The 16,597-nt window shown below is 45.6% G+C and overlaps 1 protein-coding gene across 1 annotated transcript in view; it reads right to left on the bottom strand.

Annotated features, from left to right (window-relative positions):
* The window catches only part of PTH1R (parathyroid hormone 1 receptor), a gene marked incomplete at its 3' end in the record, with an annotated part of 126,708 nt that overhangs the window by 35,402 nt on the left and 74,709 nt on the right, over positions 1 to 16,597 (bottom strand). Inside the window, exons 3-4 of the mRNA XM_081996304.1 lie at positions 2,755 to 2,865; positions 1,109 to 1,227 (exon numbers count right to left, since the gene is read on the bottom strand). Of these exons, the coding sequence (XP_081852430.1) occupies positions 1,109 to 1,227; positions 2,755 to 2,865 (230 nt within the window). The remainder of the gene's footprint in view (positions 1 to 1,108; positions 1,228 to 2,754; positions 2,866 to 16,597) is intronic.

Below are 16,597 nucleotides of genomic sequence, written 5' to 3'. Positions count from 1 at the left end.
AAAATAACCCTTGCCGCAAATGATCAGTCCCTAATGCCATAGTCTATATCCAAGGAGAACATCCTCCAAACACCACTGAGAAACCAGAGGTTTCTGCTAAATTCTTCGTGAATTACAGAAGTAGAGCAGCAACCATGTGCAGGTGGAAATGCCTTTCTCTGCGAAACAAGGTCACATCCTTTCAGGTGACTCCATTGACAGCTTTGCTGTCATGTTAGCACAGAATTGCTTCTGTGACGCGCTCAGCTTGGGAGACATTCAGAAGCACTACTAGAGACCCAGCTGGGCTCACACCCAGAGGTAAGAATTTTTTGCCTTACTATATACCAGATACTATTTTGCCAATCCCCTGAATTTATGTAAAAATAAGGCCCACGGATCTGATGTATAGATAGATTTTTTTTTTTCTCTTTTTTCCACCCCCCCCCCCCAGGAGCATATCAAACCCTCTCCATGTGCTATGAATACTTTGTCTAACTTCAGACTGGTGTCCCTGTTTCAAAATTGTGATATACCAGGATTAGTTCAAGCTCTGTTCTTACATGTTAATTTGCTTTAGCAGAGGACTTCGTCCCTGCCCATCTGCAATCAAAAGACCACATAAAACCTCTGATCTTTAATTTATACCTCTGAACCAAGAGGTTATCTGCTAATCACCTGCAGAAGCCGGGTTGCTAACTGGTTTGATTGAGACATCTTTTAGCTCTGCGTTTGTACATCCCCAGCACAGACAAGCACATGAGCATTGGAATTATTGGTAACAACCCGGTAGCAAAATGATTGCCTGGTGGGGAAAAGGGGGTCTCAATGGCATAGAACAACCTCCAACCACTTCTTAGTGTCCCCGAGCCCAATTCAAGTTTCCCCAAGATCTTTTTACAAATGGCATCACGGCAGCTGGAGGAACCCTTTCTGGCTTTGAGGAGAATTTCAAATTCAAATAATTCCCCATAAAACCAAAAATGTGGCTTTGGCAAGCTCGGACATAGTTTCCAAGAGGAGGTAGCAAACTAGAGCTCATCAAGGGTTTTAACTGAGACAGTGTTCCTTAGGTTAGCCCTGGATGAGGCCAGCACTTCATGCTCCATGCACAAATGCAGTTGCCTACCCTTTCCCTTGTCTCGTTGGTGAGGAACTTGGCACATTCACTGTAGTTTGCCCAGGTGCGGTTGTTGCCTGGGACCAGCTCCCAGCTCCCGTTCAGGTCACACCGGCGATAAGCATGACCTGTGAGAGAGAAGCCAGAGACAGAGTCAATGGGACTACACCTGGTAGAACAGGAGCAACTTCTTCCAAAGCTGGATCCCATCAACCTTGATGCCTCCTGCCTGCTTTGAAGCTGAGCTGCAAGAACGCAGTTTCCATCTCCTTAGGAACTTTACCAGCTTTCTAACTGAGAAACACCAGAGGACTAATAACAAGTTGCACCTCATGTAGGTTAAGATATTGGGACTAAGAACCAAGGAGAGGAGCTAAGTCCCAAAGCACAGAATCATCCTCAGAGCTGCAGCTCTCACTATAAAAATAAAGTGATCTATATTATGCTGCTCTCTGTTTACAGATTCAGTGCATCTCAAGGTAGATTTTTCTATGGCTACCCTCCTCATGATGATGGAGAAAGAAGAGAAGGTGAGGTTTCACCTCAGGATTCAGGTAGCAGATTGAAAACATCCATGTTCAGATGTCTGTGGGGGGGTATCATCACATGAGCTGTGTGTAAAAAATCCCACTACAGTTAACAGGGATACAACCAGCCAACAGATCTATCTGTCCTGTGTCTACAGCTTATAGAGACCTCTGCATCTAAGGGTCTTAATCTGACCCCTACCCTAGCTGACCTGACCAGTGGACATCAGTGAGGTGGGGAACCCATGCCACGTTGGGCTATGGAGCAAAAAGGGATGGATTGCCTGTTTCTCCTGGCCTCTAATGTGAAGTATCTGTGCATGGGTCTCTGTGAGAGGTCATCAGCCAGGGTTAAGCTATCCCAGCTCACAGTCCGTTACAAAAGAGATTATGTGCAACCAGGGTGCACTGGAATATCATTACTTGTTTTCTGTAAGCAGCATCGGTGCTCTGCTGGGAACATAAAATCTTAATTCTCTGATTTTTTCAGTCTTTGGGTGCAGAGCTTTGCCTGAGAAAGGAGAATGCTTTAGCTTTGAAAATACACTGAGGAGCGAGTGTATTTCAATTGCTCCTAAAAACATGCACAGACTTCGTGGCACCAGAAGCAAGCCAAGAAATGCACTGCCTGGGGGAAAGTGAGATAGGGAGGAATGCACACGTCCTGGTTACCAGCGCTGTTCTCAGATACCCACCGTAGGGGTCTGGGCAGAGATCAGGGACTAGAATTAACACACTGGTGAAGTGAAGAATATAAATTGGAAGAATATCTTGCGGGTTTCTATTGCTATGCAAAGTTTGTGGCGTCAAACAAATACAGGTTTGTAACCCTGCAAGACTACCCAGTTGAAAGCACGTAATCAGTGCCTATAACGCCCCATTACAGTCTGGGTTGGGCAGATGGGAAAATTGTCATTGTTTAGGTCAAAACAGAGCTTTTCTTCTCTCCCAGCTTAAAAAAAAAAGGTTGTTTGTTTACTTCCTTTTTCCTGGCTTTACTCCTGCTTGGATGGGAGTCTCCTTCTGATAAAAAAAAAGGATGTTAAAGAGGATTTCTAATTTTCTGACTCCCAGGCCTCCCCTTGCTGCAGCTTACCAGGCTCTGTTGACTCTGAGGACAACACCTACCTTTGTGATTGAAGTCATAGATGTACTCGGGACATGGCATCGCCACCACTTTGCCTGGCACACCTTCAGGCCAGCAGACAATACCATCCCATTCAGGAAGACAAAAGCCATCTGTGGAAGAGACACAAAGATAGAAGGGAGTCACTGGACCTGCAGAAGTGACACTAATACCCGCATCCCACCTTTTGGAGAGGGCTCTCCGTGAAAAAGCCAGCAGTACAGTTTCTCTCAATATGAGAAAGCTACTTGTCTGCATCATGGCAATTTTCTTCGTAGCGTTTAGCTCCAGCAGGTGTAGTTTCTCCCAGGTTTTATTTCAGAAGGACATGGTCAGACACGGGACAATAGCTGAGCACTCTCTAAGAGGGGTCAATGCGTCTGGAAAGTTGCTTTCCCTTGTGGGCTGGAAGAAATGGAAATGAGGCAGGAGAGCAGAGTGGGGAACTGGAGGACTTGAGCATTCAGGACACTGTAGACTGACGGGCAACCCGGAGATGCCAAAGGCAGCTTGACTGGGTATAGCCTTGACATGGCAGCACCGATTTGAGCCCAGGCTACCAAGGAGCTAGATTATGCTGTGCCTGCATTATTGTGAGTCTCAAAGCTACCAGTTCAGGCTTCCCTGGAAGGTATTTGTGGACACAGAGTAGATTTGCTATGATTTAATGCCTACAGATCATTAATCCAAATTCAGCTGCAATTTTAACTCATTATTTATATCAGCCAGTGCTATGCTATATTGCAAGGCTTTGCTGCTTTCTCAGATGCGCTTGCGTGCCTGAATTTGGCTGTGCTTTCAAGTAACACTAAGACTAGCAAGAATCTGTAGAGAAGTGTCTGTGGCAATATTTCTAACCATGAATAAAGAATATTTTATTACCTTGCTTCACAAGGAGTGAAACGATGGAATTTCTCTTTTCTAAAGATTTGCATCCTTTCCCATCTGGCATCCTTTTCGCCTATGACTTCATGAGTCCCAGTTTCCCTCTCCTCCCATTTCCCTGTGATGTCATCATGGGGCAAGATGCAGGTCACACACTGATTGATTTGGAGCTGTGCCCATGCTAATTGGCTGGCAGCGCACACATGTTGATTGACCAAGCACAGTGTACAATGGTTGAGTTTTCCCGGCTTTCCCCACTGCTTACTCACTATTTTGGATTTCTGCCCTTCGCTCAGTCACAGGTTTTCAGAAAACTATCAGGAAGAGAACGGGCAGGTGGAGAAATCACAGAAGCTCCTGTTGCCTCGGGAATGCAAATATCCTGTTTCTCTCTCTCTGCTGTACCACTTTGCTAGGCTCACAACCTTTTGAGAAGGGCATGGGGGGGTGGTCGTTAGAAGATTTTTCTTTAGATTACCCTTGTTCTCCCTTTTTGTTTTAGAATAGAACATACTATTTCAGTTGGAAGGGACCTACAATGACCATTTAGTCCAGCTGCCTGACCAAATCAAGGCTGATCAAAAGTTAAAGCAAGTTTTTGTTCATTGAAGAAAGCTAAAATAGCCCTGAAGGAGCAGTCCTGCCTCCCCCCATACACAGGTCTCCCTCTTCCCTCTGTGTATGTTAGTTTATTTGCAGATGTATGTGATTTATGTCCTTAGTGCAAGGAAAAACAGAGATACAAACCACAAAAGAAGTCCTTTCCCACATTTTATGTCTGACTTTTTTCCCACAACCTTTTTTTGAAAATTGACAAGTATACAGGTATATATTTAAAGTTCTTTAATTGTCATTCTGCAGTTCTCCAGAACTTGAGAAGTAACTAAGCAGGTCTTTTATCAACCTATAATTATGAGAAACTTCACTTCTCTCTTCACAAACGGAGATACCAGCATTCAAGGTATGGTTCAAAGGCTCCAGCATCACGTCCTACATGAGCACGTAGGCTAAGAGGGTCATGGCGAAACTCTACACCCCGTGGCGTTTGCCACCAGCCTCAGAAGCAGCTGAGATACCAGCACTGGAGGCAGACTGCTCTGGGAGATGGGCACCTGCCCAGCAGTCTCATCTTCCTCATCATCTGTTTACTCAGTCTGCACGGGACAAAGCCAGAACTCATCTGTATTTAGAAGGGCGGAGAAATCCTCCAGGCTTCTTCAAAGCTGTGGGAGCTGACCTCATTTTCAACACTGCTTTAAAAAGAAGGAAGTTAAACCCCGTTCCCCACCTCTGACATCCTTCCAGCTTGCCAGCCGCCCGTTTCTGCAGCTTTTGCTTCATAAGCTCCCGGTCCCACCAGGCAGCATCTTCCCTTTCAGACGTGGGTGTTCAACACGGGCTGCATTTCCAGTCCCTGAGGAATTCAGGCAGGACTACACACCCAGATTTAACCTGGTGCTTTGTGTTGGCCTGTGTTAACTGCATCCATGGGTTAAAAATCCTGCTGCAGTAGAGTATTTGAAGTGAAAAGCAAACACTGGTGAATCTGCCCCAGCTCTGCTTTCAGAGCAGCGTCTGTGCTCCTTACCGACGGCAGCCCCTGAAGGAGTTTATCAACAGCGCATAAAGTGTCTGACAGAGAGAAATTACATGCGAATCAAAATAAAACGGAACAGCCTGCTCTTCTCTGCAAAAGACCTCCTCTAGTAAAGAAATGATAAGCACGGCCAAGATCTCAGCATGTTTCATTAATATCAAAGCTAGTGCCTTAGCAATATTTCAACCAAACAGTAGTTTATCCTTTGTAATGAATGTGCTTTCACAAGATTAAATAAGAATCCAGGATTGCTTTAAAGACCTTTGGCTGGCATGGTGCCCTCCAGGGTCAAAGCTGACAGTGATCAATTAGGTTTGCTGGTATTTTAGGATATGAAAAACAACACAAAAGCTCATCATTTAACAACTGATTTCTTATCTTTAATTTAGTGCTGATGAAAAGGACCGGACTAATCACTGCCTATCTTCTAAAGCATTAACTGGGCATGGGAATAGACGAGCTAAGAATCCTCAGCATCAATGTGATATAAAGGAGGAAGAAGTTTATTGCTTGTTCTCTGCTTCCAGTCACATTAGTGGAAGAATAATACTAGATTTCCTATTCATGAAAACTGGGAAAGCCCTTCCCTTTGGCTCTTTATGTTGCAGGATAACTTACAGTGTGAAAAACGGTTTATTTATTTTTCAGTTCTCTGGAAGGATCAAAAGAAAAAGGAAAAAAAGCACTGCACAAAATTTGGATTAGGACAAAATGTTGTCTCTGAGGGTTTTTTTTTCAGAGAAGAAAGTAAATAAAGATTTCATTTATCCCTCAAAGTGGTCTTACTTAAAATAAAACCAATTCTTTTTACAAAATAAATGAATTGGGGTAAACTTTAAAATGAATGCTGAGGAGAAACAACATCGAGGAGAAAAAAATTGATACGAATGTCATGTTCTGAAATGCTGAGAGAAAAACCTTCCACTTTTCTCAGATCTTCAGAAGAACTTGCAAAGGTCAGCCTTCACTTGTAAGCAGTTTCATTTAGTATCATACCGAAATATTTGTCCAGAAAATATTAAACCGGAAAAGTATCTGGTGAGTATGCCCCGCCCATGCTGTGCACATAGACACGCACATTTGCAATGGACCCACTCAAAAGAAAACTGATGCTTTCTGGATAACAGCGTATGCCATTATTTCTTTTGGGGTACTTTGATCCCCACCGTCCTCCCAAAAAGCAGGAATCTGAAGGCTCTGTGCGAGAAACACAGAGCAAACCAGTGTTGGGACACCTCTGGGCTGATGCTTTATCCCATGGGCAACTTGGGAAGCCATCAGCTGCCCCAGAAATTTGAAAAAAAGGTCATCTTTGCTGCCTCTCAGTGCATCTGAAATCTTTCTGTGCCTCTGTGTATTCATGCATGGAACGGATTCATTAACGCTGTATAAGGATCTGGTGGGACTCTATCTTCAGAAAGCATCTGAATCTCCCAAGAAAAGATGTAAACGAATCTGTGCTCGTTTTCATGAACTGTCACAGCAGAAAAACCTCTTTAACCTCCTTTCCACCTTTCCATCATCCCTTCCTTTTCTCTCCTTGCTCCATGCTTGGAAAACCCATTTCAGCCAAATTCAAAGGAGGGGTAAGACAGCTCGGTCATCATTTCCTTCCTGCAAATTTTGCTGTGATTGATGATGAGGAGAGAGAAGTGCAGGTGAACGTTTGGCAACTGCCACCTGGCCAACCAGCCTTTGCTGACTGACCAGCCAACTGGCATGTACGTAGCTTAAAATTAGCCACAGCATGGCTCTTTCTTGCCAATCCAGGGCACCATGGGGGCAAGGGGAGAGGAACTGGGTTGGGAAGAAGGACTGCAGTTCTTAATTTATGGTAGGGCAAAGCTGGGGGAACATCCACAGGTCAAGTCAGATGCCTCTGGACCTCCTGGCTGCAGGATGAATTGAGAAGTTCCTACATTGACTGAAACTCTTGGAAAATGTTTTTCAAATGGAAATATTGACAGACATCAGGCCCAGCCACACTTTGTAACTATTGGATCAACATTCCTGGGTTTTAATGCAGCCAAAAGCTGTTTTCTCCCCTCTATGTCATGCCTATTGTCCCAGACAGGAACCCCATCGTCCTCCTCTCACTCCTATCTCTAATGCCTCCATTCCTCTCACCTAAGGAGACAAACGGTCGACCTTTGGTAGGACAAAGGGTAATGGTTTTAAACCAAAAGAGGGCAGATTTAGACTAGACATAAGGAAGGAACGTTTCACACTGAGGGTGGTGAAACCCTGGCCCAGGTTGCCCAGAGAGGTGGTGGATGCCCCATCCCTGGGAACACCCCAGGTCAGGTTGAACGGGGCTCTGAGCAACTTGCTCTGGTTGGGGATGTCCCTGCCCATGGCAGGGGTTGGGCTAGATGGGCCTTACAGGTCCCTTCCCACCCAAACTGTTCCGTGATTCCCCACATCCCTTCCTTCCTCCCTCACTCCACCCCCGTCTCCTCTGGTCTGCACAGACATGTGGCACCGTCATCATTAATTTCACCAGCTTGAGACCACTGATGTGATAACTGGAACCATATTCTGCACCTTCTGCCCCCAACTTTCTCCTATTTTACTCACTCCAGAGGCCACTTAACAACAGAGCTTATGATAAAATGGAGAGGGAAAATACCGTATATTCCATTGGTATTGTGCTGGAATCCAAACAGGACTTTTCTTTTTGTTTGTTTCCCCAAATATTTCCTCTAAACATTTTTTCTCGGTTTATAAAAATATCAACAGTACTAACAACTTGGCTTCTCTCTGTTGTTTTCCTTTTCTCATGGTCATTTCTCAAAAGAGATCCACACCGAATTACAAGAAGAAATCTGAAAAATGGTGAGGAGGTTCAGGAAAACAATAAAAAAAATCCACAAACTGACAATTGTTCCTGATGGCTATACTTTAAAATAAAAAATAAATCCATTTTTACAACCTTTTTTACAAGCTGTCATTAGCAAAAAAAAAAAATCCACCACCTGCAAATAGTGTGCTTTTGGCATGCTAAAAATAAGCCAGTCTCTCCTGAGACACTGTTAACAATATTTCGAAGCACAGACAATCAGAAGGGGTACAGTTTGTTCTAAATGTTGATTTAAAAGCTCTCAAAAATTTCTTTTTTTTGGTGAAAAATAGTTTGAGGGTTCAAATATGCTGTTTGGATTGATACAGGTGGGTAGGTTTGGGACACGAAGTAGCATGTTCCAAGTGAACTGGGAATGTAAAACATTTCTGTCCTTGGAAGAAATAGTAGGATTCACTGATGATGCAAGTCAAAAGGAATTAATAAACTTTTAAGAAAACAAGTACATCTCACACATATCCCACATCCTAAGTGTCTTGGATGTGTATCAGTCCTTCAGGCAATGCTGAATGGAGGATATTGCTTCTCTCTCCGGCATGTATGGATGTGGGTGATGCTCCTCCAAATTCAGAGACGTAACTCTTATGGATGGAGACAAGGAAGGTGGGAATTGTAGTGGAGTTTCTCATGTTTAGAGGACATCACTGATGACTTCTCCCAAGTAACTAGTGAGAGGACAAGAGGAAATGGCCTGAAGCTGCACCAGGGGAGGTTGAGATTGGGTATTAGGAAAAATTTCTTCACCGAGTGGTCAAGCATTGGAACAGGCTGCCCAGGGAGGTGGTGGAGTCACCATCACTGGCAGTGTTCAAAAAACGTGTGGATGTGGCACTTCAGGACACAGTTTATGGGGCATGGTGGTGTTGGGTTAACGGTTGGACTTGATGATCTCGAAGGTCCTTTCCAACCTTAATGATTCTGTGATTCTGTGACTTCAGCGCTGAAGAAATTAGTCTTGCAGGATAACATGAGTGGCTGGAAGTGAGACAAGACCTTCTTCTTTTCCAGAGACTTTACAGATGCCTCATCCTGATGTTTCCCTTTCTGTTTCTGCAGTTGATATGAGTTCAGGGAGACAGGATGATTGTACTTGTGGAGAAAGAGAGGATCAGTGACCACATCACTCCCTGACTATGAACCCAACACAGGCAGGTAACTGAGGGTGGTAAAAGTCAACTGCTGAGGCAGGAATGGAAGCTTTATGTTCTAAGCCTTACTTTGCTTCTTCATACCATAGCAGTTTGCTAGAAGAGGCTTCACAGGCTCCGAGATGTCCTTGCTACTGGTCAAACAAAATAAACTCTCTGTGGACAAGCTCGTAACATCCTTTGTTGAAAAGGAGCAGAAAGAAAAAAATCTTCCAGCAATAGAGAAGGACTGCTAGGGTGGGAAGATTTTGTTGGTGGCCCTAGAGGAGAATAAAAGGCTTGATCTGTTTAATCCAACAAGAGAGAATGAGAAAGAAGGATTTTCTCATCCTATTGGTAAGAAGCATGAATGGAGATGAGCTACAAAAGTGGAAAATAATGCAAAAATACATAGGTGTAAACTGGCAGTGAACAAAGCTTATACTGGAAATTAAGAGAGAGCCTCTATCCTTCAGACAACATCATTCATGTTCGGAATGAGGTCCTTGGGAAAAACAGTAAGTTTCATGTCCCTAAGTGATTTTGAGATGGAACCTCATTAAAGCAAATGGAGGCTACAGCATTAACAGCGATAGGAGGAGGTCACCGTGTCACTCACAGCTTCCTCTGCGTGTTGCACTCGAGCTCTGCTGCCATCCTTGCCCTGGAATAGGTCAGTGCATCTTGATCCTACCTCAACATCCTCTATGCTGCTGTCTCATGGTTAACAGTCACTCACGCTTCCCAAAGACACCTCAGTTTTCCAGCGGGCTACCCACCTCCACTCCAGATCTCAGAAATCGTTTTACTTGCCCTGCAGGCAATCACTTCCAGCGACAAGAGAGATTCCAAAACAGTCCAGATTACTCCTTCCTTCCTAAATACAAAAATACCAACACAGCTCCCATATGCAATTGTTGTGCTCTCACCTCTTGGTCTTGAGACTCCCAGCTCATCACTTCCTCAAGCCAAGCTAAGCCACAGAAGAGCTCAGCTTCTCTCCACTGCTACATCCCTGCACATATAAAGGTCAGCTCCTCTAATTTCCTGATGCTTTTCCTATAAGGCTACTTTTCTTTGCCTCTCAACCCGTCAATCCAGCTCACTCAAGTCCTCAGCTTCAGCTGAAGACAGCCCCAAGGGTTCAGGGAACAAAGCCCTCACTGAAATACAAGTTTCAGTTTGAGGGACATGTGTTGGGAGAGATGGTGCTAAATGCTACTTTCACCCAGTGCCTTTCCAGGGCTGTGCTGGAGCAGGGACTCAGCTCACCAGCAGACAACTCCTCCTCATCTAGCTCTACAGAGGAGATGTCACAAAATAAGCACTTTGAGAAGATGAGGCATTTGGAAACCTGTCAGTTCACCATCTAACTACGAGTTACCAGCACCTCATCGAAATACACTGAATGACATGTTCCTCCAGTATCAGTCACAACAGGGCAGGTATAAGGCTTCAAGTCAGAAAATCTGATTTATTTCTCTGCATCGACATGTCCCTTTATCACAGATCATCTTTGCCCGTCTTCTAGCTAGAGTATAAAATCCTCCAGGCAGGCCATGTGCCTCAGTGCCCAAGGTGTCGAAGGTTGCTATTATAGTGTACCCATTCATCTCACTGTTGCTTGGACTGTCATGAATACTCCCTTACAGCAGTAACGCACTACAGAGAGGTTATAGTAGCACAGATTACCGTAGTTTTAGAACAGAAGTGCCTTGCAGTTGTCCTTAGCCCTCGAGGGTTGAAATCTCAGGGCACGGAAGTTGTAGTCATTATCACAAGCCAACATGGTGTTCAGGATGGAGCAAGCCAACGCTCAGTTTGATGTCATTGCTGCCAGACTTGCCTTTTGAAGGCACAAAGGCCAGTCACAGAGCGTTTTGTGAAGGGGCCACGCCACATCCATCTCGCATTTTGCTTTTTCTTTGTTTCTGCTTGCCCAGCTGAGCCTAGTCGTGCTGCAGGTTGCTCGGGTGGAAGAGAGAGGAAAGGAGAGGCATATTTGGGCCATGCCCGCTCCATGCTCAGACTGTTTCCCCAGGGTGCAATGAGGGTTATTCTCTCCTGCCTGTTACTTTTCCCTTGCCTCCTCCCTCTTTTCCTTCCCCCCAGTCTCAAATCCCATTTCTGTGCAAGCGGTACATGCATGTGGAGAACACATTAAAACCATCTGCGAGGCTGCTTGGCAGCTGGATAAATGCAAACATGGTCTCGAGGTGTTTATCTAGGGGTATGGAATATAAATCAGCCCGACTCCTTCTGGCACCGTGCGAGGCACCAGGGAGACCACATTTGGAATACGGTGTGCAATTGTGGTCACTCTATTACGGGAACGACATTCGGTGGATTGGAAACAGGCAGGGAGGAGCAACCAAAAAAATGACCCAGCATTTGGGGACAGGAGGGGGAGAAAGGGAGGCTTGGAGGGCCAGTGCCTCTGTATGGGGGTGTTTGGTGTTGTAGATGCGTTTCAGCCAGGCTGTCAGAGCATGTGTGTATGAGTGCCTGCAGATGTCTATGTCTATATCTATATATGTATATCTATATGCACATTTCTATAGGTGGGTGTGTCTGAAGGAAGGGCTGTGTATTGTCGTTGAGGTGCGCTGTGCAACGCAGCGGGAGCGTGTGCCTGTTTCGGGGGAAGATGCTCTGCCTGCGCCCGCGGACATGCGCGTGGGTGGCTGAGGACGCGGTGCTGCAGTGTCGCGCAGTGGGGCTGCGCGCAGTGCGCCCGGGGCCGGTGCAGGCGTCGCCCAACGTTGTGCACGTGCTGTGGGTACGTGTGGGGGTACTGTGTGCTGGCCAGCACACGGGGAGCATGGAGAGAGGGGATGGATGGGTGTAGGTTCTGCCTGTCGCTACTCGGAAACCTTTGCTGGTCTGCACACCAGTGGAGCAAAACACCCCTTGCATGCTCAGCCTCGGAGGAACTGGGCTTTGGAGGAGGAGGAGGCATGGGCAGGGGCTCCTCCCAGTCACGCTGTCTCTCTACTCACCCCAAAGAAGAATGGGAAAGTCACAAGACCACAAGTGCTACCAGACAATTTCTAGCATGACACAGCTCCAGAGAGCTGGCTACCCTGTCGTCACCAGCCCACCTCACACGCTGCCTATCCACCCACTGCACTCACAACCTGCAAGAAGAAATATCACCTTCAATGTCCCATCTGATAACACCGGAACTGCTGTTACTGGCCTGGTTCAGCCCAGGCAACCTTCTTTCCTCATTCAGTCCATCTAGCTCTTTCAAAACTCTCCAGATCTCTCTCAGACAGGGAATAGTGGTGGTCATACCAATCATTGAAATACATGTAGAAATAAGGTTTATAATTAGTTTTGCAGTTTAGCCACTCCTATGTACTGTTTTTCACCCTTTCTCCATTTTACTTTACATATCTAACACATGGACCATTTATGCCTATTGTAACTCCTGGGACCTGTTCCTCCTGTGCATTGTAGGACCTATATAGCTGCTCAGCAAACGTTTCTCAATGGGATTGGACGGTCTTGGCCCATAAACCTTTGCAGGTAGAGGCCCGCCATTGGTATTTCCTACCTCTCGCTAGCTCTAATGCAGGCACAGCTGGCAGGTAGCCACCTGTGGAGAGCTGCAAGCCCTTGCTAGTCATCACAATCTGCTGACTTGAATGGTAGCTGTGGTAGATGGGTTGTGTGGGAGATGATATCTCTCAGTAGGGTTTCGGTGTTCCTTTGACCCATCCCAGAAGCACAGATGCAATGAGAAAACCCAGGCTTCACCGAGACTCGCGGACTGCATCTATACTAGTCAATGCAACAGACCATAGCCCATTTTCAGTCCCTTCAAGCCCAGCACGGCTCATATCCGCGAATCTGAACTCTCCCTCATGCATGCCCAAGAAGAACAGTCCTGTCTTATACTGCTATCCTGAAAGGTTTCCTGGTCCATGCTGGCTCCCAGATGGTGTCCACTGGGGCAGTGACAGGCCCTCCCAGGCCAAAACTGTGCTGGGAGCAGAGTTAACAAGGGTCGGTCTGGTTGCTTGCAGGACAGTATTTGGGCCAATGTTCTGGCCCTACTTTGTTGAGCCACAAGGACCGAGAACAGAAACAACAGAAGCTAGAAAGAGCAGAAGGAGATATGGGGTTTATAGATGTGTGGCGTGTTTAGGACCCCCCCATCCTGAGTGCCCTGGATGCCTTTGTCTCCCTTAACTTCTAGGGCACCTGAGGTTACTCTCAATCTCTGGGGAGACCCTGGCAGGCTGGATGATCAGGGGATGGTGCTTGAGCCTCTGGAGAGAAAACCAGGAGCAGATCCTGTGCTTCTGCAAGCCCAGAGAGAGCCTGGGCTTGGGTATAGGTCCTTTAGGGACAATGGAGACATAAGCTCAGATGGGCAACCCACACACCTTGGGTAAATACACACGGCTTCTCAACTAAAAATAACCCCTTTCCCTAGCAAATAGGTTTATTTATTAAGAAAACAAGCCATTTTGAGGCAAGCTGCAACACCTTGGACTCTGAGAAAGGATTGCCGATGGCCTTTGCTAATAACAGGTTTGTGTAAAAATCTCTCTTCCCCCACAAAATGTCCCATCTCCTTTTCCAAACCAGGGAAAGACAGGCTTTTAATTCATGGATGAAAAAAAAAAAAAAAATCAGGTCTGATGGCTTATGGCTGGGAATTTTACTTCATCCCCTTCCAGGTTTAACTTTGGGGTGGCATCAGGCTGCCCACCATGGCTGAAATGTAATATTTACCAACGTAGAAGAGAAATTTTAGGGTTTCCTGTTCTTTCCGAAAAGCTTTCATCTAGAGACTAAATTTAAAGAAAAAAAGAGGGAGAGAGGAAAAGAGAGAAAAGAAGAAAGGACACCAAATGCTTGTGGGGACAGGTTTCTGGGTTTTTTTGTTTTAGTACTTTGGGTCTCTGTCCCTCAGTACCTTAGCCAAAAGTGGCAGATGAGGAACATACCCTGAGACAGAGCAGTGTGGAAGCACACGGGACTGGCTCAGCCCTGTCTCCCCATGGCACAGGTCCATGTGGGGCTGTGCCCATGTCACCCCATGGAACAGAGTCCATGGAAGGTCCTCAGGCTCAGAGATATGCCTGGGAGGCGGCCAGGGGGAGATGGCACTGTCTACGTGATCTGTCCTAGGAGGACGGGAAGAGACACCCTCCACCAGCTAACAGAAACCTAGAGGTTAACATTTTAAGGGGGAAAAAAGGGAATTTGGAGTTTTTACACATAAAAAGTGATTCATTATTGCTGAAGAAAGTTTAGAATCTTATCAGTTTTTTACCTTTTTGTTTGCTAGGACTTTCCTTTGGACCGTCATCCCTGCTAGCAATGACACATGTAACAGCCACATGTTCCAACTCTCCAGAAACGCTTCACACGCCTGTTGGTCACCCCGATGCTCCCAGTCTCTACTTCAGCTCTTGAAATGCAGTTTTGACACATATCTAATTAAATTGCAACTGGTTTATTTCAGCTGAAAAAGATATTACTGAACCATGGTAACAGATACCGTATTTGACTACTCCACTTGACAGATAATTGCCTGGTCTTTCAGGGTATGGGCCAGGGATCCGAAGAAAGTTAAAATGAAGAAAGTCAGTGAACACCCCTTCCAGCTTCTGGAAGTCTCCTTCCAATGAACATCTCCTTCCACTCTCTACAAGATGGCCAGCACTACTCTCCATATTCCTGTCAACCCTTTCCATGTTTCACAATATCCAGTTCAAGCTTTAGGCTTACTGTACATGTTTTTATGGCCATTTTTTAGTAGGTGAAGTTACTTTAGGATCAGCCCTTTGGCACAAAGATGAAGCCAGTGTTGTCCAGGCTTGTGAGGGTGATGGTTGTTTGGGAGAACAACATAACCACTCACCGGCCACTTTGATAGGAGCTGCTCTGGAAACTGCTGCCTTTCGGGCACTGTACTTTGAGGCACATGACACTTGTTAATAATTGTGCAGGCTGAAGAAAAGAAAACTATGGATTTAATAAAACCCAGACAGTAAAAACCATCAAAGGGAAAAGGACAATGCTAAGTGGAACAGATGGAGCACCAAGGTCTTCCTGCTTCCAGAGGATGGTGGAGCATGTACTTATCTCTTCTGGGCTGGCTGTTTCCTGGAGAAGAGTTCATGAAGACCATGCACATGCAGGATCACATTCTCCACTCAAAGAGCCGGTGCCGGTGTGTGTCTCCACGCTGAGTCCAAACCCGCACTGGAAGAATGATGCACGGAAACCCCCTCCTCAAAATCTCATTTCCCCTCTTGGGGACAAGCAGTGGTGCTGGACTCACTGGTCCCTCCCATAGTGTGTCTTCTTCACTTGTGTTAATCTGTGTTGCCATTTCTAGCCTATGATTAGCAAGTAAATGCATTAGGAGTGGGTAGTTGCAAGGTGAGAGAGGGAACAGCAGATATCAGCCCTAAATCAAGGTTTGGTGCTGATCTAGGCTACATCTCATCTCTTTAGATCCATGGATATCTCTGAAATTCAGTTTTTTCCCTTTTTAAAATGTTGGTTGAATGAATATTAGAGTGGAAAAAAACTAAATTGCAGTGCTGAACTGTGGGAGAAATCAATGAATCTGAGAGAAATCAACACTCTCAATAAACTGAATGGGAATCTGCCAATTTATAGCAGGAAAAGAACTGGCCTCTGTAATGCACTCAGCCATGAGACAGGGAAAGAGGATGAGAACCCAGGTACCCATTGCACTGCAGGAAATTTAAAATGTTTTTTCCTCATTTAAAAACAAAACCAGAGACTTTAGAGCAAGAGCGATGACAAGAGTTTTGATTTTCAGTCAAGTGGGATTTGTCCAAAGATTTTCATCAGCTTCTTGTCCACCTGGATTTGAATCTTTGGAGCCTCACCTTGAATTCCAGGACAAAAGGAAATGTGGTTTGTGGCTTGTGCCCTGGCTGAAGAGTAAGGAGATGAGAATCCAAATCTTGGCTCTTCCACAGACTCTCCATTGAGATCGGAGGCGAGGCGTTGAATATCCCTGTGCGTCAGCTCCCAAGAATGAGGACAGCAGACCTACCAAGCTTTCATGCCAGCTTACGTGATATTTCTTTCTATTTAAAAAGTTTAAAAAAAATTCAAGGTGTCCCAAATTCCCGCACTGCTTCCAAAAACACAGATCATTGACTATTATCTAGTGGAGTAAATCACAACACTGGGTTGCAATCACACCCAGGCAGAGGCAGGATCCAACAACCTTCTGCCAGGTGGTATCTGGCAACTTCTGATGAATGGGGATAGGCATCAAGGGTGATCGCAGGACAGGATCTGACAGCACTAAGTGGACACATAGACCTCTTGATGTGAAGTGGGGCTGCATGGGAGCAAGGAGAGAAGGCAAT

Source organism: Phaethon aethereus (genome assembly GCF_964289735.1).
Source record: "Phaethon aethereus genome assembly, chromosome: 2".
Taxonomy (NCBI): Eukaryota; Metazoa; Chordata; class Aves; order Phaethontiformes; family Phaethontidae; genus Phaethon; species Phaethon aethereus.
This window is presented reverse-complemented; position numbering and strand designations above follow the sequence as displayed.